This window comes from Malaclemys terrapin, chromosome 2 (assembly GCF_027887155.1).
Source record: "Malaclemys terrapin pileata isolate rMalTer1 chromosome 2, rMalTer1.hap1, whole genome shotgun sequence".
Classification (NCBI taxonomy): Eukaryota; Metazoa; Chordata; order Testudines; family Emydidae; genus Malaclemys; species Malaclemys terrapin.
In genome coordinates, this window is record NC_071506.1 from 178,112,858 (window position 1) to 178,139,680 (window position 26,823).

The 26,823-nt window shown below is 40.6% G+C and overlaps 1 protein-coding gene across 2 annotated transcripts in view; it reads left to right on the forward strand.

The window, feature by feature from the left end:
* TMEM245 (transmembrane protein 245) overlaps positions 1-26,823 on the forward strand; it is a 138,304-nt gene that overhangs the window by 15,575 nt on the left and 95,906 nt on the right. For both annotated transcript variants that reach the window (XM_054018802.1, XM_054018803.1), the window contains exons 3-6: positions 1,107-1,208; positions 6,506-6,616; positions 11,262-11,477; positions 22,754-22,923. In XM_054018802.1, the coding sequence (XP_053874777.1) occupies positions 1,107-1,208; positions 6,506-6,616; positions 11,262-11,477; positions 22,754-22,923 (599 nt within the window). The remainder of the gene's footprint in view (positions 1-1,106; positions 1,209-6,505; positions 6,617-11,261; positions 11,478-22,753; positions 22,924-26,823) is intronic.

Below are 26,823 nucleotides of genomic sequence, written 5' to 3' on the forward strand. Positions count from 1 at the left end.
GAACTCATCGCTGGTGTAAAGTTTGCAGGCGGTAGCTTTTGTGCTAGTGAACAGTGTGGGGATATGGAGGAACTCTGTAGCACTGCCTGCGTTTTTTTCACTGGTGTAAGTTAGAGCGGCTGCTCTAAATGCTGGCGGGGGCCAGGTGCTGATTGGCCCTTAGAATCAAGGATCAGAACCAGCTCCTTGACGGAGCTGGCCACAGGAGAGAATTTGGTCCCTCATCTGTAACTTTTTTTTTTTTTTTTTTTTTTTTTTTTTTTTTTTAGAGAGAGAGAGAGAATCTCAGTAACAAAGATTAAAGATCTAAAAGGCAGAATTAACATGAAAATAAATTCTTCCTCCTACAGCCAGTCCGAGCATATTGATAATATCAAGGATGTTTAATTTTTTTTTTTTTTACTAAGATTGTGTTCTATTTCTGCCTTTCTAATAGCATAACTGTATGGGCTCACTAGCCATTACAGTAGCTAATTAATACATTTAATAATAAGCTAATATCCTTAAAAGAGCTCATAGCTCACTCCTTCATGTCTTACTAAGGCAGCATTTCTTTTGCACTGTTGCACTAATTTGCCCATACGTACTCTATTTTGTGGTTTAAGATCTCATGTAGTGGCTTTATGGGTTACTTTTCAGCCAAACAAATATTGGTCTTCAAATCCCCCCCCCCGCCCCCCCCCCCCCAAAAAAAAAAAAAGAGCAAGCAAGAAAACGCCTTGGTCTCATTCTATATAGAAGTTCTACTAAAAGGAAGTTGTTTTTTTAGTTATTCTGAAATGTAAGTTATTTTAAAAAATAACTTTAAAATTATATATCCAATATAATGTAATACTAATTGAATAAAAAGAACACTGACTAATAGGTATTAGAACGAGTATTGAGAAATGTAAATGTCCCATAAGAATGGAAAGAAATGCATAAAAGTCTAAATATTTTTTTAGATGTAGAAAAATTTCTCACACTTCTGTGATATTAGACACTGATATCTATCTATACTTGCTGGGTTCCACTTGTGGCTGCCCTCTTCAGAATGGCTGCATTATACTAACATTTTTTGATTAAATTTTGAAAAACTTTGCTGAAAAATCTTATTTTTTTTCCAGCTTCTGTGGCCGGCTCTTGGAGGATTCCAGTATTTCTGGTTATAGTATTTCTGATGACTGTGGGCATGTTGCATGAGCAACGGGGCGGAAAGGAGTCTTCTGGTAAGAAATAAGTCACTTTTCTTATTGTCTTATTCACTTTGTCAACCAAGGTAAACTTATGGAAAATGGAGGACTTGAAATCTTAAAATTGCTTGGGTTACTCATGAGTTTATTTTAATATCATATGACTTGTGTATGTGTACTCTCTATTATAGCGAAAGTAGGAGTTTTTGCTAATTAAAAATATCATGGATTATGTTTCCTAAAACTGAAGTCTGATTGGTTCTATCTAATAAAATATTTTGCAGTATACTAATGTTAGGTTTCTGTAGTGACTCTATAGAATCCAGACTGTTGTTCTAAACTGCAATTTCTGTTCCACTTCTAGCTTCTCATTAGTGTGACCAATATGCTTGCAGACTGGGTTGTTTATACAAAGATATGAAGATAATACTTGCTCAGAACCGGGGCAATACAGGATTAAAGATGTTTATTTCTTACTAATTCATATACGCCAGTTTAATGTTTTCCCAGCACAAATGTTCATTTTCGGAGCTCCAGTCATGGGCCAAAGGCATTTTGTCAGTGGGTAGATTTAAATCCTAGGAGACTTTCTAGGGAAATATTATTTAGGAGTCTTAGGCCTGGTCTACACTAGGTGGTGGTGGTGGGGAAATCGATCTAAGTTGTGCAGCTTCAGCTACGTGAATAATGTAGCTGAAGTCAACGTACTTAGATCTACTTACCACGGTGTCTTCACTGCGGTAGGTCAACTGCTGATGCTCCTCCGTCGATTCCGCCTATGCGTCTCGCTCTGGTGGAGTACCGGAGTCGACGGAAGAGTGCTTGGCAGTTGATTTATCGCATCTTCACTAGATGCGATAAATTGACCCCCACTGGATCGATCGCGCCGGAGGTAAGTGTAGACATGCCCTTAATCTTATACTGGGGCCGGAGAGGGTGGGATGGGATCAGGCTGAACAAACCAGTTTCATTACACTGGGCAGTGTCATACATGTTAGTGTCTGTTTCCAAAGGACTAAAAATCTTCCAAGATCAAAGATAAAGGTAGGACACTGAAGATGAGAACTTAAGCTTGCAGAGGAAATGTGGAAAGGAGAGAGGAATTCCCTGAGTTGTGATGGGGAAGAGAACCTGAAGGAAAGAAAAAGAATCTTGAGAAATAAAGAAAACACTTCCCTTTTCCACTCATCTTAATGCATCCTGATCCACATGGAGGGAATCCCAGAAAACAAAGAATCCTTGCCCTCAAATTGATTGTCCCTGGGAAGTATGCAGTAGGTCCCAGGGAGTAAAGAACTCGTTCTGCACTCGCATCATGTCCTGTTGCTCTTCAGCAGGGTGCTCTAGGGCGGGGGTTCTCAACCTTTTGCTTATTGAGGCCTCCCCCAATATGCTATAAGAACTCCATGGCCCACCTGTGGCATAACAACTGGTTTTCTGCATAGAAAAGCCAGGGTCTATGTTAGGCAGTAGCAAGCAGGGCAGTTGCCTGGGGCCCAATGCCACAGGGGCCCCTGTGAAGCTAAATTGCTCAAGTTTTGGCTTCAGCCCTGGGGGTGGTGGGGCTCAAGGCCTCTGGCTTCAGCTCCATGCGGTGGGGCTTCAGCTTTCTGATCTGGGCCCCAGCGAGTCTAATGGTAGCCCTGCTTGGTGAACCCCTGAAACCTCCTTGCAGCCCCCCAGGGGCTCAAACCTCTGTTTGAGAACCACTGGCCTAGAGAATAAAGAAAATCACATCAGAGCATTCATAGTTCAAATCATTTGAAGAACCTAAGAAAATTCCAAAATTTTGTTAAACTGAAGTTAAGGTTGAGCTACATATTGGTAAATTAAGATTAAAACATTTCAATACTTGTGTAGTTAGTCTGGGGTATGCAAGAAGCATTGGAAACCCAGGAAATTCACAATTAAGATTAAATTTAAAGAAACACACTTAAATGTATGGAATGCACTGTTAAAGTATGTCAACAACTTTAACTGCACCTGTAATCATGTCAGAGGTGGGCAGTGGGGAGACTAGAGCTTCTCTACTGAGGGTTTGAATCGATAGCACATCAGTTTGCTTTGAAGTTATGTGCCGTCTGGATGAAGCTACAGCACAATGGAAGTCCCTGTGTGTCTTTAAGTAGTAGGATGCCAAACTGCACTCCAGAACTTCTTGTACTGTGCAATAGCAGTGCCCACACAGGATGTTGCTGTGTGTCAAACTGGTGTACTGTAGAGTCACACACTGTGTTAGAATCATAGAATATTAGAGTTGGAAGAGACCTCAGGAGGTCATCTAGTCCAATCCCCTGCTCAAAGCAGGACCAACACCAACTAAATTATCCCAGCCAGGGCTTTGTCAAGCCAGGCCTTAAAAACCTCTAAGGATGGAGATTCCACCACCTCCCTAAGTAACCCATTCCAGTGCTTCACAACCCTCCTAGTGAAATAAGTGTTGCTGTGCAGTAACTTATTGAGACCATTTTACCAATCCTTAAGTTTCTCATTAGTAACCACAAATGCTTAGAATTCTTCCACTCAACATTTTCCATTAAGATCCAAGTGTAGATGTCAGTTGAGATTAAACTGTTTTCTCCTACTATGAATTCCACTGGATGGAAGTCATCCCTCATGCATACTAGTTGTACCAAAATAGTTTCTAGAAACTGAGAGCTCCTCATGTTGGCTGCAATGATTAATCATTGAGGATACAGTACATGGTCCAATTTACATTTGGCTGGTGGTCAGTACTCAAGCACTCCTAAAAACACTTAGAATATGGATTTATTGCACTCTCTGACACAGTTTTCCCTGAAACTGTTCTTCTTGGTCACTAAACTTTATTACTAACTGTAGAGGTTTCAGGTTAATCAGATTGCTTGCCACTTGGAACAGTTTTGGTGAGCTGGATTTCACAGATGATATGGCTGACAAGAAGAGAGATCTCTTCCTAGGTAGTCCTGGGGGAATACTGTGCCAAAAAATTAAATTCTGCACACAATATTATAAAATTCTGCATATTTTATTTGTTAAAATAATGCAATATAATCAAAACCGTTTCAATTATTTTAGTCATTTTATTTCAGAATACCTGTCAGCAAGTATGTCTGTAAGAATACAGACGACAAAGATTCATGAAATGTTTTTTTAGGCAATAGATTTCTTACTGGTAACTTTGAGTAAATTAATTTAAACTATTGTACAGAAATGTATTTCCTGCACCCCTCAGAAGCAGTGCAAAGGCAGGGAGAAGGGGTGCAGATCAGGGTAATGGAGGAGCTGAAGGAGAGGGAAGTAATTGCTGGGAAGGAGGCAGGGAGTGAACCTGGAGGGTTGTTAGATGTGGGTGGGAGAAGTATGGTACAGGTTGTTTTAGGGGCAAGGGTATGGAGGGATTGTTGGCGCTCATCCCCTATGCAGACTTCAGTTGACCCCTATCCTCTGTCAGGCACATCTGTCCCTGTCTCGATGTGACCCTGCACTCCTCTCCCCGTCCACATTTAGCCCTTCACCCTCACTCAGCCACGCTTGCACCCCCACTTCCATTCAGCCACTGCCCCAGTTGTCCCCCACACTAGCCCTTCTGAACCCTAGTCTGTGATCTCCCCAGCAGCCCTATGTGACCCATGCTGTCTGTCTCCCCCTCCCCCCATATTCTGGCCTCCTTATTTGGACATATGGGCAGGGCGCTGTTAGGAATGCAGTGTCTTCTGCTCCCTCTCCCCTCGCTGTGGCTGGCTGCTCCAAAGTGGGAGCAGCTGCCCTCTGTTCTGGTGCCATAGCAGCCCCTAGTGAGTGAAAGGTGTAATTGCAGCACCTTTCAAGCAGACTGTATTTTATGTGGAGGGAAAAAAAATTCTGCGGGGAACATGAGTTTTTCAGTGAGACAGAATTCCCCCATGAGTATTCTAGACCACAGCCATGGCATTAAATGCATACATTTTCTTGAGATTAAATTTTGAAAAGTTCACAGTGGTAGATGTGTGACGGGTTGGACCCCTCAAGGTGCCACCCGATGTGCTGGGATATCAGTGAGCCAGTTTTGCCAACCAGGGCACCCTTTTTACCTGTCTTGCTGAGCCAAACTATCAAGCCTCCGCCAGTGCACACACACCCAACTGCAGAATGACACAGATACTGAGATCAGCTTTGGGAAGCCTCAGCTTAAGGGACTTGTCCCAGCACTCAAGTGTCCACCTCCTTTGGAGTGCAGACCCAAAAGTATATTATGAAATCCACCTTCTCCCTCAATGTGGACTAAGGTATGCACAGCCTCTTACCCCCGCCCATTATGCAATGCACAAATGGGGTTGTATTATAAACAAGAAATAAGTTTATTAACTACAAAAGGCGAATTTTAAGTGGTTAAAGAGAGAGTAATCTGCTTTGTTCTGTTTGATAAGCAAATAAACCAAAACACGCATACTAAGCTTGTTTCACTAAAGAAATTAGTTACAAATAGTAATTTCTCACCCTAAATATTGTCACAGGTAAATTACAGAAAGTCTTGAAATGCAGCTTCACTGGTCTCCAGCTTGAGACCTCAGATATTATTACTCACAAGCTAGATGCCCTTCCAGCTTGGGCTCAACCCTTCCCCTCCCCCCCCCCACCCCCCAGTTCAGTTCTTGTTTCCAGGTGTTTTTCAGTGTCTCTTTGGGTGAGGAGGCAGAGAAGAACCACAATGATGTCACTCCCCTGCCTTGTTTAGCTCTTGTGTGTGTGGCAGGAAACTTTTGTCACCCAGTGGAAGAACACTGGCATTCCAAGGGGTGAGTCCAGTACCAGGTGACTCAAACCCATGTCTCTGCAGGGCTGTGGCAGCCATTATTCGTAAGCTGTCTGGAGTGTCCACAGGAAGACTAAGCTCTTTCACAGTCCGTTGTCTTTGCTAACGGGCCATTAGCCCTGTCTGGCTTTTCCATTGTTGTACCTGAAGGGCTAGTTAGGGGTGACACCCAAAGTAACCCATTTGAAATACAGATACATAGTTAATACTCCTAACTTCAGATACAGAAATGATACAGGCATACAAATTGGATAATCACATTCGGTAAATCAGAACCTTTCCAATGATATCTTACATGAGCCATCTTGCATAAAGTATCTCTCAGTTATGTCATATTCATATCAGAAGCATATTTTCATAAAGAATATGGAGTGAAACATCACAAGATGATCACACTGGGTCTACATAATATATGTAACTATTAAAGTGAATATTTATCCACTTCATTGAAATTGTACTTCAGTGAAACTGGATGTTGAACAACAGAAATAAAAATAGTATTGTGATAAGAATCAACCTCTTCCCAACTCTTTACTTACTTGTGTATTTATTTTTATAGGGACAGAACTTCCTGGTCAAATGATTTCCATTGCTGCTTCTACAATTGCCATGGCAATATCTGTCACAGGATATGAGTCAAGTAATGAGCAACATTCACCCCAACCCTCAGGTGACTGATCACTCAGTAAGAAAATATTTGAATTTGTTCTTAAAGCATGAACCAAGAGGAAACTAGAAACAATTTTTAAAACATTCTCCGACTCACAAATTACCACACTTTTTCCTGTGGAGTTGGTGTTCCTGGTTTAAAAGTTGTTCAAAAGACAGCAGTATTAACATGTAAATGACTATTTTACATACAATTTTTATGACCTAGTCATTTAAACTGTTACCTGCAGATGCAGAAGTGGTGCCAGGGAGAAGTTTTCTTTCATAATTAGTGTTCTGTGAAAAGAGCTTTTTCTTGGTGTATTTCCTGCTGTACTTATTGCTTTCCCTTGATATCTTCATGGTAGCAAGAAAAAGTTAGGCTTCGTGTGTGAGTGGAGGCAGCTTTGTAATGCAAGACTTTGTGGACAGTACTGTGGAGGCAAAAGGCTTCCTTTTGATCTGCTCAACCATGGCACAAGACTAAACGTTTTATTCTTGCAGTTTAATTCGTCATGCAGTTTCAAAGACAGTGTATCTGGTTTGTGTTGCAGGTAATCTGTAAGCAGCAACTTGAGAAGATGAAGGTTCAATAAGTATTATTTGGGGGTGGAAAGCCTCTTTGGTCATGGGCAAAAGATCACTATAATGACTAAATAGGCCTTTGATGGAATATTTTGCTGACAAAATAATAGTCCTCCAGAACTCTCTGGAAACTAAAATATTCCATCAACATCTGAGGATGAACTATCAAAACAGGCACAGCGACCTGATGGGACTAGAGTGCCCTAATCTCAAACTTGAACTTGAATATCCTAAATAAAAATAAATTTCAAGCTACTGCAAAAATAAGTGAGTTTAAAAGACATGATCTTGGTTTCAACACACAAATAATGCTTCATGTGATGGGACATACAGATCAGTGTAAGGTTATTTCAAGCACACGGCATTAATAAAATGTCTTCTAGCTAAACATTGGCTTCATTGAAGTTAAAAAGCTACTTCCACCACCAGGTAGTAACTGATGTGCAGCAGTCTAACGATATCTTACTCTGAGAGAGATGGATACACAGGTGTAGTCACATACACGTTTACTAATTTAAGTGTTCCAATGCAAATAGTACTCAAAGAAGATTCAGATTTCAAACATTTAGCAACACACTCATCTTTAAAATAAAGACAATCTTTCTGCTCTCATAGTATTTCATGCTGTTCCAAGTGAAAGTAACCTCTTCACTCAGACTAGCATGCTAAAATTTCAAAGATAAGCACTTCTTCACATGAATAAATTGGAAAAAATGTCCTAAGAGATCTCTTGAAATTTCAGGTTGGAGCAATATGGCTATAGCTGTCTTCTTTTCTTTTGCAGCTGTTTCCCTTGAGTGTGGGATGTGGTATCTTTTGTTTTGCTCATCCCCTCATGCCCCCCACCCCCCCCCAAAAAAAAAAAAAAAAAAGATTTATGAAGCCTGGAAGTATGAGAGAAGTGATTTAGCTAGATTTTTGGATGGCCTACTGGTCATGTGTCAAACAGTTGCCAATAAATGCAATACATTCCTCCACTCCAATCTGATATTTCTTCTTGGAAGCTGGATTGGAAATATGTTTTCTTAAGGCAGATTATTTTTATTCTTAAAGCTTTAGCTATGCCTCTCGCTGGAGATTATATATCTGTGAATAATATACATGCACGTGCTGCAGGTATACAATCTATAAATGTGCTTTGGGTAACTTTCTTGGGAATATAACCCCATTTTTCAGTGTAGATTTTGTAGTCAACTTTCCTTTATAGTCAGAAAGGGGAAAAAAATGGGACTCCCTGTCTTCTTTTGATGGAAGCAATTTTCCAGACTGATCTAGCAGTCTTCTTTGGGAACATTGTTCATCATTATTGATCAACTGAGTGTTTTCAAATTTCTACTTGGTTTTGTTCCACCATGTTCATGGTTGTTGAGGCTCAGAATTCTGGAACTGCAAAGCTTAAACACTTCTTAACTTTATTTTGTTGATCCAGAGTGACTTGGTATTTTCATCCTACTTTGGAACTCTGTTTTTCATGAGAGGTTTAAGATTCTACAGAAATTTTCAGTTATTCTTCAAGCTTAACCACCAGGTATACATCAGTTTTCAGAATGAAGACTCCTGTGTGCCTACTCCGCAAATACATTACTAGTGCTAAGTGGTGTTTATTAGTTGCAGAAAAATTGATTATTTCTGAATTTTGATACTGTTGCTTTTCATTAGTTGGTCAAAGAACAATGCTTCAAGCTTTCTGCTAGTGTGTGCACTTACCCACAATGTTAATTTAAAAAAAATTGTTACCACACTATAAGGCACTTTGGTTATACAGAGCTTTATTTGTGCTTCCCTTGTTTTGTGGCTGAATATTGTGGAAATTCTATTCCATCAATGATAGTACTGGGTCCTTCCCGACGGTATGAAGTGTTTCTAAAATTTCTGGTAAGTGAAAGCAAACGCTGCCGTATTTTTGGGGGGAAAATGGATAGGCTAAGTAGCCATGTGGCAGGACTTATAGGAGCTATCATCTCAAGTCTCTTGCCTTTGTTTTCCCTTTGCTTTAGCACTTTCTTCCCACTGACGTATGTTTGGAGTTTTGCCCACTGCTATAACATTGCTTAGATTTACCATATTGTGTTTGGGAATGAAAGTAAGAGGAAAGGAGTTGTGTACATGCAGTAATATATAAAATAATATAGTTCCTAGAACTTTGTTTGGACGCTAAACTCCTGATTGTGATAAATATGACTTAACAGAATATCCAGCAGAGGAATTGCATTCTTTGCCTGAGTGATACATTACGTAATAAAGTCGGAAACTATCTTTTACTATTCAGCATGGTACAGCTTTTCAGATGAACTAGGGCCTGGTCTTCCTGCATGATCATAAGTGTTCTTCAAGTAATGTCAGTCCCAGTTAGTGATATGTGCAAAATCAGGTTTGAAGATAACCAAGAAGCCTGCTGGTATTTTTTTCTCCCATCATCTAAAACCAGGCACTTCATGCTAGTAAAGCTTAATAAAATCAATTCCCAACACCTCTGAGGCTACGTTCTGTTGAACACGGAGTTGAACCATGTAGTGGGTAGACTAGTGTAGGATGCAGTTTTGTTGCCTGGCTCTTATGCAGATGTCTACAACCAGAAGAGCCACCTGCAAATTTCACTGACAGTAGTATCTGGCTACATAAAGTAGGGATGCAGATTTGTCACAGCATTTTTATCAAAAATCCTTGAGCATTTTTATTTCTTAGTGAAAGTCACAGATTTTGTGGGTTTTTTTTTTTTTGTAAATAAACAGAGACACGAATGAGGAGGAGGGCTGCTGGAGAGCAAGCCCTCCCCACATTCCTCCTGAGGCTCGGCCCAGCTCCCCACTCTGGCCGTTGCGACCTGGTGCAGGGGGTTGCAGTGCCATTCTGGTTTGGCCGAGCCACCCTTTCATTGACAGCACCTGGTCTCAACAACCAGAGTTGGGAGGTGGGCCCAGCCTTGTGGGACAGAAACCGCTACTGTGGAGTGAGTTTAATAAAATTATGGACACAAAACAAATCACAGACAAATGGGAAAATCACAGTATCCATGACCTTTTTCCAACTATGACAAACCTGCATTCCTAATACCAAGATTCCAGAATTGTCCCTCTGAAGATTAGAATGTCTTTTGTGTCAGTATGAAGTGATGGATACTGTTATCATGGTTGAGAGCTTTTTTTTGTTCAGAATATTACCAGGTTCAATCAACACTGGGATTCACGGTCTGTTACCATCTGATTTTTAAGTTCTCTGCCATTTTGGGTTTACAGATCACACCTGTGCGAAAGCTACTAGTTAATCTCTAAAAGTCAAAGAACAAAAATGAGCCACACAAATGCTTTTGTAGAATATTAGTACATTGCTTTACGGTAAGTCTCGTTGGGGTGGGGGAATGGAATGCATTCTAATTTTCTGTAAACTGGGATTTTGATTAGAATGAAATATTCTACACTGGTTAAATAGTCAGCACTACTTAAATTTAATTTTTAATGTGTTCATCTTTAACTTTTAAGCTAGTGAAGATGAAGCTTAATTAAACATTTAGTGTCATCTGAGTCATACAATGACATATTGGTTATCTACTAATTTTTAAAGTTGTTTGTTTAATATCCTGGGAAACAATACCATAAAGAAAACAAAGTATGACATGCAAGGTAATATTATTGAGATCACAGAATGAATATTGTATAATTGTAGTGTGATCATATCTGAAAAGAACACCACGCGTTATACTTAAATGATTTGTAAGATGGAAGTATTCACTTCAAAGTATAGTGTGTGTGCTTTGAAGTGTAGGGTTTTGATTTAAAAATAGCCTGGAGCATGCATTTGGATTTTATTGAACTCCTAGACAAAATACATTATTCATCTTCGCCATAAGGATAATACAGTAAACTCTTCTCATTTTATAGCTAACAGTATAGTATACATCTTAGATTTTGTTTTCCTCTTGAAAACTTATCACATTCCCTATTTTTGTTGGATTATTTGGTGAAGTAAGATTGCACTGCTATGCATTTAGCCGTTAAGACCCTAGGGTAAATGTTGGTGATCTACTAGGTAACCTCTTTCAGTTCAGCAGTAGAAATTAATGCGATAACTTCTTCTTTTTCTAGAAACGGCAGAAAGTGGGCAACCCTCTCAAGCCTCATCCTCTTCGTTTTCTTCCTCTTCATCCACTTCCGGTGGCAGACACAGGCCTGAGATTGGAGCTTTTCTTAGAAAGAAGAAAACCAGTGATATCTACTTTGTTACACTTGTATGGGCCATTGTCGTAGTCCAAATCTGGCTGAATCTCTGGATTGTGCAGTTATTGCCAGTACCTGTTGCAGGTCATTGTCTAGTTCTTAATAATGCCAGTTAAAATATTACTTACAACACTGTTTGATTTTTAGAACTTCTTACTTATCTTGCACTTAAATGTGGATGCTTTATTTGCCTATCCTCAGACTATTATGAAAATACTATGTGTGGTTGTAGCACAGATTCACTTAATTTGTAATTATAAGCAGTTACAGAATGTCTGTTGTAGTATCTAGCTGACTTGATAAATCTTAAAATGAACTTAATAATTAGAAGAGAGAACATGCTTCTCTGCTGCCTTCATCTCTTAATCAGACAATTCAATTGAGAATTCAGTCAGTTGGCAAAGTATGAGCAAAGAGGTGCCTGTTCCAACTCTTTCTAAAAATGGTAGGTTTGTGTTTCAGCATATTTTTGTGGATAGCCACTTTCAGAAATGTGGCCTACCACCAAGAATGATCTTCCTTCAGCACTAAAATGTTTCACCCTTGATTGGAGAAGAAAAGTGGTTTATAGTTTCCTGTCTGAAAAATATCCAAAATCAGATATTTTCCAGAGCATTAAGAAACTCTATAATGATCAGTTATGGAATAACTTGCCCATGAAGGAATTTTTTTCCCCTAACCCTTGTAAGCTGAGACTAGCTTTTGAAGTATGGATGTTATTCCTTTTAGAAATGGGTAGATCACATCCAGTGTAATTGTAAATGTTCTTATAGTTTTGACCCTATTCTATTTAACATTTTTAACAATGACATGGATGAAAACAAAGTAAAGATGGGGGAATGATAAGTAATTAAACCGACAGGTCACTGATACAGAGTATTGTTTTTGTTTTGTAACATTCGTATTTCCAATCAATATAAAGTTATTCTGTTTATTTTTTTAAAACCCCTCCTTTGACAGACAGCCCAGTGGTTCTAGTTTACCCTATACAACTTAATGATTCACTGTTCTAGGTTTGGTGCAGTTTATAATTACGCCGCCCCTTTATGACTTAATCAATAAATCTAATAGATAATGCTAGAAGAGACCATTGTGAAAGGAAAAAATGTTCTTGCATTATAGGAAAAGATATTTGTATAGAGAGGGCTTGATTTTCCCAGAATAGAGAGGGCTGTGACTAAATGCTACTCCATGTTTCCGAAATGTCTTGATACTGTAAACACTTCCCATTCAGTTCACTTACACTTCAGAAGAATGATGTTCTCTTAGATTTACTTTGTTCAGGGTGGTGGCAGTTTTTTTCGTAAAACATAGAGGGGCAAGAAGAATTTTAGTTTAAAATTTAAACAGAAGACCAGTCGTGAAACATCTGAAACTTTTATTAAGTGTCGCATGCGTGTGAAAATAGGCTGACTCCTCTATTAATTTGTTCCCTTGTTCTGTTTTTTTCCCTTTTTATTCTACCCCTTTTGCAGCTCATGTTCACTTCCTTTATACTACTTTAACTTCCTTGCTATACCTTGTGGGTAGCTATTTTTCCTCTTTTCCTAATTAGGATTCTTCTGCTTTCACTGGATTTACTTCTCTTTTCTGTATTAACAAGATCTGACTACTATACCACAAATATGCATGGAGCCTTCTGATATGCTTTTGTCAATTGTTCTAGGAACTAATGCTTGGGAGTTTTTGGTAAAATTTAGCATTTTGGAATGTGTGGAATATATTCTTTATTTTTGGACATTTATTGGTACTTAAGTCTAGCAAGATACTTAATTGTTAATGCAGTACACAAGTTTGCCACATGGTGGAGCCAATAGTAAGTAAAAGCAAAGCTTGGAGAAATGGTAAAATTACTCTATTTGTGAGCCAAGAGCATAAGCTTACAGAAAAGGTTTACAGATAAGTCTTTTGTTGAACTTTGATAAACTCCCTGTAGACATTAAAATTTGACCTTTAGGGCGATGACATTTTGTGTATCTAGATATTTCCAAAAGAAGGCATGTTGAGGGGTTTTTTTTTTTGTAGTGTTTGTCAATAGATACTGCATCTAATTTGGAGGAGTTTTTGAATCAACATTATAAGAGTTTTATTAAATATTAACATGATTTGTTAGACTATTAAAAATTTCTATACTGTTGCAGTGAATACGTTTTTAATGTTGTTGCATAGAGGCCTGTGTTGCTTTAGGATACTGATTTTAACACAACCATTTACCTCAAAGGATTTTCGGTTTGGTGCATTAAGTGAACAAATTTAAATACATCTTTGCATACACTTTAATTGATCCATTTTTTGACATTCAGCATTGCTGCCTTGTGGCAAAACTAATCTACAATAAGAAGTAGTCCACAGGTGATGGTTCTGTTCATGACTTGATTTAAAAAAAATATATATATATTTACTTCAATTTTTTTTAAATTAATGGTTCTGGAATATCAGTCACAGCAATGAATTGGGTTTTTAAATAGTGTGTTAAATGCAAAAAAATGTTTAATGCAGTGTTGAGGCTGCAAAGTAAATTAATCAGGAAATGTAAAAGTTTTAAGATTAACATATCAATGTTAACTCACATGGTATAATTTTTAAAAGTATTTAATATAAGCAGAGGTGAAGTACAAATCACTTTATCTACAATGTGAATTAACATTCTGTGGGAACATGAATTTTTGCACTATTTGATTTGCATTATTTTAATTGCCAAATTAAAATTGTACTTGCATGAATTTTTGATTCTTCTTTGAGTCATGTCACTATATGTGCTCCACTGTAGGTGCAGCCTCGGATTGGAGATCATCATCAGTGGCTCTCGAACCGCACATGTGCACCTCCCTCATCTTGTGCCATGAGCTGTGTGTGTGTAGATAGATATATAAAGTATAAAAAATATAGCACTGTTGTCCCCAGTTCCTTCTCTACTGCCCTTGGTCTGGGACGGAATCCACAACAGAGCTTGCTTCTCCTTTTGTCCAGTTAGATAGTGCCTTACCTGTTGTAGTTTAGTAGTTATTTCCTCCCTTTTCATCCTCTCTTTAAAAAAAAAAAAAAAAAAAAAAAAAAAAAAATCGCTTTTATGCTTCCTACCCTCCTTGTTAGTTTGTAGCTTAGATTTTTGTTTCCCGCTTCCCGACCAGGAAGTTTTTTTCCTCACCCTTATGCGTGTATCTCCCGGGTTTAAGAGGTGCGTTTCCTCCTGCTTTGCCTTCCTGGTAATGGACGGTCATCCACAGGGCATTTGCTGCTTGAGAGAGGGACATAAAAGCGTGCTCACTGCCACAACCTCACTGCCAGGTTCAGAAAAGACTGGGACATTCAGTTGCGACTTCTCATGGAGAAATCTCTGCGTCCTGCATGTGACGCTGACCTGGACGCTTTCCCTGCATGGCACTCACACTCCACTAGATTGTCCATCGATCCTCATTTGCCACGCCCTTCTAAAAGAAAATCTTCTCTTTTCCGCTCTGAAGAGAAATAAATGAGCTCCCTCATCACCCTCTGAGACACTGCCTGTCAGAACACCATTTCCTGCAGGGTTGGTTGCCTTGACATCTTTGGAGAGGGGACATAGCTCCAGGGCCCGTCCGAGTACCTCAGATACCAGAGCTATGCAAAGACCCTAACTGGGCAGACCTGCAGCCCTTGGTACTGTCTCTCGGTGCTGGGGAAAGAGACACAAGACCTTCAAGAACAGTGCCAACTGTCCTGACCAAACTAACTGTGGGTATTGTGGCGTCGACAGCCCTGCTGCCACGATGTCCATTTCAGCACCAAGCAAGTCCTATTCACCAAGCAAGCCTTCCACACCATCTACTGGCTGCTCAGGGGAATGCACCTCTCTCTCAGCACTGATTACATGCCGGTACTGATGGTGCTCCTCCCTAAGAGTTCAGATATGCCAAGGACCTACCTATCTCTGTGCCTGAGTCACCACTGCTCAGGCACGACCTTCTTCCACTTCAGTCCCTCTCTCTGGACTCTCACCATTCTTCCCTTTCTCCGAGGACGGCACCCCCCCTTTCCGAGCAACGCAGAGGAGGATGAGGAGTACGCCATCCCACCCTCATACTTGAGATAGGCACAAAAGACTTTCTCTATACATCCTCACAATCCACAAGCAGACCAGGGCCCTGGTATTGTCCGTCATGGATGCAACCCCATGTGCCGCTCCCTCAACATTGGCCATACTGGGATCCTTGGGTCATGTACAGAGCATAGTTTGGGAAACCTCCCATGGAGCAAAGCTGGAGGCCTACATTTTTGCCTTCTCTGTCGGTCCCTGGACCACCAGAGGTTGACCCTCTCTCTGTAGCAGCTAAGGAGGAAGCACAGGAGGAGGAAATTCCACCGCCATTCCACTTCTTCTTTCCCCTGATGAGGCTATCATGCCTCCATCTCCTACTGCTGCTGACTTCAAACGTTTCCAGGAGTTTTGTAGGATTGCAGAATCCCTCCAGATTCCTTTGGAGGAAGTGAAAGATCAAAACATAAGCTGCTTGGCATCCTGCACACATCTTCCTCCTTCAAAATAGCCCTCCCTGTCACTGAGGCCCTTCTCGATCCTGCCAAAGTGCTCCGGCAGACCCCAGCGTCCATCCCATCAACCTGCAAGTGGGTGGACAAAAATATTATGTTCCCACAAAAGCCTTGGAATTTTTTTTCTCGACTCACCCCAAATTCCTTAGTTGTCAATGCCATACAAGAAAAAGGATGCCAATAACAACCTCGACTCACCTGTCATGGCAGAGACTGGAAGCGATTGGATCTATGTGGCCTTCAATTCTGAATATCCAATTCCGAGGCTCTCATGGCTAAGTACAATTACCTCAACTAATCTAAATTACAGGAACTCTGCCAAGACCTTCCTGATAACAAAAAAAAAAAAAAAAAAAAAAAAAAACTCCAGCCGCTTGTATCCAAAGGACACCTCTTGGCCCATACAGCTGTACAAGCCTCTATGGATTCTGCAGATACTGCTGCCTGTTCCATTGTAACTGCCGTAGTCATGAGGTTGGCATCATGGCTGCACCTCTCTGGCCTTCCTAAGGAGGTACAAACCACTGTTGAAGACCTAGCCTTTGAGGGCCCCAAATTATTTGTGGAGCATACAGATGAATCCCTACACTCCCTTAAGGACTCATGGTGGGTAGGATTGCAGGGGAAATTGATATTTCCTTGGGTGTCTCTTCGGCACTAGAGTGTAAATGCTGAGAGAGCGATGGGTTGCTCACAATACACTCCCGATTGGCACTACGATACTCGGTGCTGTCAGCAGAAGTCCCCTACCAAGCACAGACGTAAGACTCCTCAAAGGACTACCTCTCACACACCTTCAACCAAACAACAATTTTGAAGGTGAGCTCGAGGCCCTGAGAGGCCTCCCCTGTTTCGGTGACATCAACCATCTCCAACATCCCACCAGTCTGGCGGCCACTTAGCCCCTTTCTTTCCATCATGGGGACTAATTACCTCAGACAAGTAGATTCTAGAGATCAAGGAAGGATATTCCTTCCCTTTTCAGTGACCCTTCTCATGAACCCATTCTTAAAACGATTGGGGTTATTCACAAGCTCCATTCGTGTCTGTTTGTCAGCCATCACAACCTTTCACTACCAGATAGACAGACACTCCGTCTTCACCCACCTGCTCATGAAACATTTCCTAAAGGACTTTACCCTCACGTATAGGATCTAATCCATGCTTGGGACCCCGGCCTTGTCCTATACTCTACTAGACTTCCATTTTGAACCAATGGCAACATGCTCCTATGTTCGTTTATCTATGTAAACAGCATTTCTTGTTGCTAGCACCTTTACTCGACGGGTTGGAGAAATTGAAGCTCTTATGGCATACCCAGTGTTCAGATTTTAATAAAGACATGATTACGATACATCCCAAATTTTTACTCAAAGTACCATTCTCTTTCCATCTAAATTTCTTTTCAAAGCCGCACAGCAACCAAGCGAAGGCAACATTGCTTCATCATCATCGGTGATCTCTTGATTCAAGGATGATCTCTGCCACAAATTTACATATGGGTCCTGAGATAACTCAAGAGTCTGATCCTGGAACCACAGGTCTGCCTGCAGTATGTACAGACATTTCCTAGTGAGTCAGCTGCCTGCTGGGGGAGTTTTTTTTCCCTTCTTTTCTTCCTTCTCTCTCTTTTCAGCTTTGAGGGCAAGGCACTTCTCCCTAAAGCGGACCATTGCCTGATGGAGGATGTGGCGCCATTGAGGTCGGTTGGTGGTTTGCTCGTCCCAGCTTGTGATGTCCATATCAGTTTTCTTGAGATACACTTTGTGTCTCTGTAGTGTTTCCTCTGACCATCACAGGACCTCTGACCAGGGGTGAGCTGAGAATAGAGCACTTGTTTTGAAGATGAGTCTGGCATCCCCACCCAGTGTCCAGCCCAGCAGAGTTGATGTATGAGGATCATTGCTTCAATATTGGTGACATTGGTTTCAGTGAGGATGCTGGCGTTAGTGCAGTGATCTTACTACTTGATGCAAAAGATCTTCTGGAGGCATCATTGGTGGTACTTTTCCAGACTCTTGAGGTTCTGTTAAGTCACCCAGGTTTAGCATCCATAAAGGAGTGTAGGAATAACAGTTGTCTTATAGACCTGGATCTTGGTATCTTGCTGTAGGTCATGGTTCATGAAAACACGTCGGAGCAATTACCCAAAGGAAGCACTTGCACACTGGATCCTGTGCTGGAGCTCACTGGTGTTGGTTTTTTTTTTTTTTTACATTTTGAGGAAGTTGGCTACCGAGGTAGAAGAAGACTCTCTTGTTTCCAAAGTCCGTCCCTCAATAGTGATTTGTAGTGGGTTATGTGCATGGCCTGAAGTAGGCTGATGGGAAAACATCAGTCCTCTCAATATTGAGTGAGAGTCCTAGGCTTCAGTAAGCTTGTGCAAAAATATCCAGTTTGGACTGAAGATCATTCTCAGTGTACGCGAGGCTGGCACAGTCGTCAGCATACTGAAGGTCAGTAATGGACGCCCCGAAGGCGTTAGACTTCAAGCAGAAACGTCGAAGATTTAAAAACCCGCTCATCCATTCTGTATTGAATGTCAACTCCACTGGGGAGGAGGTCTTTAACGAGGACCAAAATGACTGCTAAATCGATGGAGAACAGGGTTGGGGCAATAACGCATCCTTGCTTAATCTCAGTTTTGATGATGAAAGGGTCTGTCTCCAGGCCATTACAGAGAACGGTGGCAGTCATCTGATCATGAAGAAGCCTTAGGACCTTAATAAATTTTGGAGGTCAGCCAAATCTGGCCAGCACCTTCCACAAGGCTTCAAAATTGACTGAGTCGAAGGCCTTTATCAAATCGATGAAGGCCATGTATGGGTCCTGATTTTACTCCCGAGACTTTTTCCTGGATTTGGTGGGAAACGAAGATCATGTCAGTTGTCCCGTGGGATGGTCTAAAACTGCAGAGATTCTGGCAATATTTCCTCAGCAAAGTAAAGTCATCGATTTAAGAGGATACGGGCTAGAATGCTGCAGATAGCAAGGCAAGTCGGAATGTGGAAATTGACTTATCTTTCTTAAAGATTGCGAGTGTTGGCATTTCTCAGGTCTTCTGGAATCTTCTCATTATACCAGATATGAAGAAAACGTTTCTGGAGCTTCTTCACCAGTTCTTCACCTCCAAACTTGTAGACTTCAGGTATTATGCCATTTGGTGCTGCTGCCTTGTTTTTCTTGGTTTGTATAATGGCTTGTGTTACTTTTTCGACGGCAGCGGGGTCAACAAGAGATTCTTTCATGTTGTTGAGGTATAGATTCAATAGTGGCATCAGAGACAGTTGACTCACGGCTCAGGAATGACTCAAAATGCTCCTTCCACCTCGCTTTGATGGCTTCGCTGTCCTTAAAATACCTCAACCCATCTTTGACTCAGAGTGGTGTGGGACCATGGGAGCCGGGACTGTAAATGGCCTTTATTGCTTGAAAAAAAGATCCTCCTGTCATGGTTTTTTTTTTTTTTTTTTTTATCAGCTCAAGCTCCTTGGTCTTTTCTTACCACCACTTGTTTTTGATGCTGCAGCTTTTCCATTTGGCTTTAGCCTTCGTTGCTTGTATGACTTTTTTTTTTTTTTTTGTCTGCCTGTGTAATATGTCTTTTTGCCATAAGAGATGAGTTTTTCTTTTCCCGTCGAGCAAGTCCTGAATCTCAGCATCATTCTCATCAATGGTGATTGCAAGTGACATAGCTGATGGTCTCAGCACATGCTGAGAGAATGGCAGCCTTTAATCCCTTCCAGAAATTTTTCATTCTAGTCATCAGCTGTAGAAATAGTGGCAAACCTCTCTTTGGAGACACTGCTGAAATTTGTCCTGACTCACTATGTCTTGAAGGGATCTGACATTGAATTTCTTTCATACTGAGTTTGCCTGCTTATGATGCCTTGAAGCGATCTAGAAGTTCATGATAGATCTAACAAGGCCATGGTCTGTCCAACAGTCATTGGTTCCATGCATCTCCCTTGTGATACGGACACCCTTCCGATCTCGAGCTCTGACAATAACATAGTCAAGAAGGTGCCAATGCCTGGACCGAGGGTCCAGGTGGTCTTATACTTCTCACTTCTTGTTTAAAGATGGTGTTTGTGATGACCAGGCGATGGTCTATGCATTTGCTCAGGAGGAGGATGCTGTTGGATTGGCCTTTTCTGATCGTGCCATTCCAGAGATCTGACTCATACCCGACTGTAGCATTTAAAATCTTCGAGGAGAATGATCTTGTTCTTCTTGGGAATGTTGGTCAAGATCTGTATAGAATTGTTCCTTGATATACTTGTCAGCATTGAGTGTTTGGAGCTTCCGCACTGATGACAGCAGCAGACTGGTTGTTGCTGAGCTTAAGATGAAGAGTCATAAGAGGTTCATTGAGTCCTACAGGAAGTTCTGTAAGCTGACTGACAAACTTATTCTTAATTGCAGAACTGACACCATGAGTGCCCCTGTCCTCTGCAGATTTCTCTTTCCTGAAAAAGGTGTAGCTTTCACCTCCTTCTCTCAGTTGACCTTCATCCGTGCACCTTGTCTCACTCAGGGTAGTGACATCAGTGTGTTATCTCACAAGTTCCCTGGCGACAATAGCAGTTCTTCTTCTTTCTGGTCATACATTATCTTTGTTATCTATCAGGGTGCGAACATTACATGCAGTGAAAGTCACTGTCTTTTTTATAGTTCCGACCGCAGGCAGAGTGATCTCATTGGATGTGGTAATCCAGCCAGGAGTGGGTGAGACAGCCTAGGTTTAGGGCACCCTTTGTAGTCCTCTCCCCATGTGGGTTTAGCAAAGGGGATCCTAAAGAGGACTGCTCGGTAACAATAGCCACTGCCAAATTACACACGTCTCAGTCCAGGTGGCAGACGACCATCCAGCTACCACCACCTACATATAGACTAATGGTGAGGGACTGCCCAATTCACTAATGCTGTCGCCGCCACCACTAGTCTGTCGCCGCAGGGCTTGGAAGGTTGGAAAGATGTTTTTCCTATGTTAGAAGCTTGCATGTGACTTCTTTTAATGTGGGGAAGCTGGTGCACCTACAGCGACCACACAATCATGACAAGCTGGAGGTCTGGGGCATAGTGGCAGGGAAAGTCCGAGTTGATTAGAGATCTCTAACTTCAGTCTTCATCTGCTTTCACAACCATTGAGATCCGAAGACCCTCTTCCACCTGATCCACTGTTGAGGACTTGGTGGATTAGAGAGTGCTTTGTCTGGGACCTCACTTCAGACCTGCTCCCCTTCGGAGACCCTACCAGGAACATGAAGCCCCCGACCAACATAGCTCTGAGGATTATTGGAACACTCAAGCCCCTTCATCACAACAAGGTGGCGGTCCCTGAACAGGCAACATTGCACACCCTGAATGTCAGATGAGCATTAGCTTTCTACGCAGACCAAAATCTTTCCATAAATCGCCATGCTTATTCTTCTCAACAGCCGAAAGATAAAGGTGTGGCCATCTCTAAGCAACCCCTTTCCAAGTTGATCTCGCAGTATATACATCTGTCCTACCAACTACACAATTGACAAAGTCCTCCTGGAACTAGAGCATATTCCATCCACTCGCTCTTCACCTTGATTGCCTTTCTCAGTAATGTTGACGTTTGCAAAGTGGCCACATGGGCATCAGTGGATGCTTTTAGCTATCACCATGCCATTACTCATTACATCACAGCAGATACTCTACTAGGACACACTGTCCTATCATCTGCAGTAAATGCCACTCTGAAGCTCCAGCATTCCAGTTAGGGGCCCTGCTATCTAGTCATCTGCAATGGAGCCCCCTTCGGGACATCACTTGAAGAGGAAGGTTACCTACCCTGTGCAGTAACTGAGGTTCTTTAAGGTATGTGTGCTCCACTACCTGTCGTCCTCCTCCCCTCCGCTTTGGACCTGAAACATAAGCTCTGCAGCAGAGAAGGAATTAGGCGGATGGCTGGACACACAGTGCTATATATATAGGCACTGCTGGTGAAGATCTCTGAACCGAGGTGCAGGGGATGTTGCCGCACTTACAGTGGAGCACCCATAGGGAGACACATCTTGAAAAACTTCAGTTACTGCTCAAGGTGAGTAACTTTCTCTTTTATCTTCCTCTTATTTTAGAAGAGAAACACAGGGTGTTGCAGCTGATACACGATGTAATTGAGTAAAAGGAATATTGAAGATTTGCAGAGTTATAAACTCTTTTTGGAGCTGTGTATGGATTTTACTGAAAGTTCCTATAATCATCTTTGAGTTGAGATGCAGTTTCAGTTCCAAAGGAGAACTTCTTTTTAGTGACTTAAAAGCAAATGAAATCAGGATCGTTCTAATGAGTTTGGTTGCAAGCTTACATATAGCAATTCCTATTGTGAACATTATATGTATAAATAGATGTACACTGTTATTTTGCCTAAGAGGAAAGAGAGATTTAACATTATAGAAGGCCTAAAGTTTTAGGAATTCTAAGGGAGAAAAGTTTGCCTCTTGTCTAAGATTTTATTATATTTGTCAATGTTATGTGTAGCTACACAATTTAGTGCCATTCATACAATCTGTGGAATTGCACCTATTTCCATCAGGCCTTGATATGGACTATAACCTCCATAATGGTACCATATGGAGGTGCTGTCCATCTGGAATTAAAATTTCAGATGGCTGAACATGTTTTTCTGCAAGTAAATGGCCACCTGTTTTTAAAAAGTTGATGTTTAGTTTTAGTACTGTTTGTGGTGAGGAGTTTTAATTAAAACAATCTCTCACAATGGAGTGAAAAACCCTGACGTGGTGCACTTCTTAAATCCCTAATCCGTTCTCCCTCTTTTTTTTTATTTTTTATTACAGTTTGGGTTGTTAAAAAATTTGTGGTCCACTTTGGAGTTGTAAACTTCATGGCGAAACGTTGTAGTCGTTGGTGGCATGTTCTGGAAAACTTTGTGAAGGAGCGGCAGGAGGCTCTCGCTCCACGGCCAATCAGAGGACTTGGAAGGGTCATGCTAGAACTTGACAGTAAGGTATTTCAATTTATTTTCTTAAGCCATAATTCTGAATAAAATTTTCTTTATTCTTTGTAAACTGTGCTCTAGAAATCCATAACTCTAAAATAAGTGTCTGCCACTCATAAGCACATTGTTCTTTATGTATAAGTATACTTTAGGCCTTGACTATGCTCGCTCTCTTGAAGGCTATAGCACATTTTTAAACTGTGTTATAACAACGTTTAGCTTCCTTGACACTAAGATGTCTACATACTAAAAAAAAAAAAAGTAGCTCTTTAAAGTTGTTAGCTTAACATGATTGTCTACTTGGATGTTAATGGGGATTTCCTATTTCTTTTAACTGATGGTGAAGATGATAAACTTAATATACATAGGTGTTTGGGGAGGGGAATCCTGATCATGTTAAGCTAACTGTTTTTTAAAAAGCAACTTTTTTCATTGTGTAGATAGGACCTAAGCTAACTTCAAGCTACATTTGTCTTTTAAACTCTGCAAAAGCATGATGGTTAAACACAACTGTTTGATAGTGTAGAACAGACCAATGTATTTACTGGGGAAAAAAACTGTAGGGTAAGGGTGGGTTCTCTTGGGAAGCTACTGAATACGGCATTGCCTATTTTCTTCTGGTTTTCTAAATCAGTGGATGCCACATTTCAGAAAAATGTGCACAAATTGGAGAAAGTCCAGAGGTGAGCAAGAAAAATGATTAAAGGTCAAGGAAAAATTGAAAACATTGGTTTGTTTAGTCTTGAGAAGAGAAGACTGAGGGGGGGACATAACAGTTTTCAAGTACATAAAAGGTTGTTGCAAGGAGGAGGGAGAGAAATGTTTGTCCTTAAGCTCTGAGGATAGGACAAAAAGCAATAGGCTTAAATTGATGGTTTAGGTTGGACATTAGGAAAAACTTCCTAACTGTCAGGGTGGTTAAGCACTGAAATAAAATGTTTAGAGAGGTTGTGGAATCTGTCATTGGAGATTTTTTTGTTTTTGTTTTTAAAGAGCAGGTTAGACAAACACCTGTCAGGTGATAATATTTACACCTACTATGAATGCAGGACTGGATTAGATGACCTCTTGACATCTCCTGCAGTCTTATGATTCTATTGAAACAGTTGATTCTATGGTGGTAGATAGGAATAAATGTTGCAAAAAATGAAAGCATGTGATGTAAGTTAAAGGTGTTAAGTCTATTTCTAACACTTTTGATAGTGTGGTACTGTAATAAGGACAAAAGAATAGCAAATCCTCACTTTATTTAAAAGTAAAAGCAAATTGATTAACCATTTTAAATCTGTTTTAGCAGTATGTTTAATTTTAATCTTAGAGTTTGGAGGTCATATGGGCCTGCTTTCCCTGGAAGCCATACTCACTACTTTCTGTTAGCAAGAGGGGGGGGCTGAGCTTCAGCACCAGGAAGCAGCAGAGACTCTAACGTGAAGAAAACAGGGGGCTGCTGCTGTTTTTTAACATAAACAGCTGTCTAAAATGTATAGTGGTGATGCTTGCTTCTGACAGTCTGGCTCATGGTGGGGCCAAGAAGAAGTCCCACTACCATGAGCAAGAGATGCATAGAGCAGAAAGGTGTCCCATTCCACCCAAGAGAATCTGTAAGCCTAGGCAGGGGCCTCGGAAAGTTTTATTCCCCTTCTTAAGTTAAACTAATAAACAACTGAGAGAGGGTGTAGGAGAGAGCTGCTAGTGAGCTCAGCATGTCTTCAGCACTGAGCTCCCTTTTGAAGCATTCCTTAGCTCCCCCTTGGTAGATCAAAGAGAAAGTAGGCTGTTCAACTTTCCCCCTTCTACAGGTCCTCTTTTTCTCCTACAGGGAAGAGGGGCATACCCCACCCTGAGAGAAGTCCTGTATAAGGAAAGGGAACATAAGCATTGCTGCTTATTCTCTCTCTTAACAGATCAAAGGGACACTCTGGGGCAGAGATTCTTTGTTGTTCTATACGGTGCCTAACACAAGAGGTCTTGATCCATTACTTGGGCTCCTAGGCACTATGATAATACAAATAATAAACCAGGGACAACTGGGAGGCTCCGGAGGCAGCAATGAAACCTACTTGTGCATTTCATATAGGTCCTAATCTGATTAGGAAAATGAGATGTTTTTAGCAAAGTTGGTTTTACTGTCCCGTAGTGCTACTCCTTCTGGCACTGTCCCTGCTGCTGCTAGCATCTCAAGAAGTTGGGAGCTTCTAAGGGGGAAAAAAGATCCCAGGTGTTCTCCTCTCTCTGCCCCTGCAATACTTATACAAATGTGTACATTTTACTCTCACATTTGTAATTAGTCCAGAATCAGTAGTTTGCTTCACCCTAACACACACTAAAAAAAAAAATCATTGGTTTCAGTTAATGTTTAAAATGGTGATTGTATAGTTTTGTTTTATTTCTGTTGGGGTTAATAAGGATAGCTCTTTAATGGCTCCAGATGGTGTTTGCTGTCCACTGAATGATTCCACACATCATTCCAGATAGCTATAAATCAGGATTGTACTGATTCCCTTTCCTAGTGAGTATTTTTATTAACTGCAGCCAAGATTGTTTTTAGTGTATTTGAATACATATAGTCATTTAACTATTCTTGATAAAGTATAGGAGAACTTGATGTGAATGATACAAACTGGTTGGGCAGCCCTTTTATCATACAGAGTCAAGTGTTAGTGTACATCAGGCAACATACTAGTCTTAAAGTTCAAACACATCTTAGCAGAAACATTTACCAGATTACGGAAATACGTATAGCCATGATAAAGCTTCTTCAGAGAGATGTCAGCATGAATATAAAGAGCTTCCTAAAAAAGGACTGAGAAAGTGAATGCAGTTTTATTAAATTTTACTTCCTCAAATATTTGGGTTAAACCAAAAAGGGCCATATATATATATATTTTTTTTAAACTAACTTGACTGCTGGGGTAGAAGCAACAACATTTTTAGGTACATTTGTCAGTATTACAGTGGGAAATAAGGCATGTGGTATATAATGTCTCCTACTCTGAGTTTTAGTGTAGAACATATACTTAATGCTATTGACATTTTCCTGCCTATCAGTGCTGAAAACTGGAAGTCCCGTTTCCAGGCTATTCTATTTCTCATTTGTTGTATTACTTTTAGAATGGAGAAGATATAAAAGAGAGAATCTGAATGAGGGAGGTTATGCTAGTATCATGTTAATTTCCCAGGATAGAACTAGGACAATAATTTTCCTTCTGTCATATTATTATAACCATTAAGGGGGGAAAGTAGCTGATCAAACTATCCTATTTACACTGCTTGGTACTTAATGATGAAGGGGTTCTTATATTCGTATGGGAATTTTCTACCCAGTTTCCATGCAAGTAAGATAAGGCAAGATTTTTTTTGTTAAATCTATAAAACCCCTTACCTTATTTTTCACTTATACAATATCCCATTTCCTGGGAAGAAAGAATGGAAACAAATCAGAAGCTGGAGGCTGAGACTTTTGAAGCTCTTTTGCACGTTCCCATTTCCATGCCTTGTTTCCATAGGAACAGGTGTACCTAAGCCACACAAGTATATGGGATAACTGCATACCTTCTGTTGTGTATTGTTTGTTTGAAATCTTTGAATGCCTATGTTTAATTGTAAGCCTGTTGCTTGCTTAATCATGTTTTAATTTACATTCTGAAATTTTGGTTTTATTTGAAACATTTTCTCTTAGGTCTTGTTTACATTAGGAATGTGTCCCAATTCCATCTATGGGTGGACAGCCACAGCCAATTTGTTCTGATGGGGTGTTGGAATTATTAATATGGGAACCACTATTCTTTTATTAAATCCAAAGGCCAAATGGTACTTACACAGTTGCTCTAAACATGCCTCAGAAGCCTAACCAATAAGCAATATACTACATCCAAACAGTAACAAAACATTAATAAGCATTTGATCAAG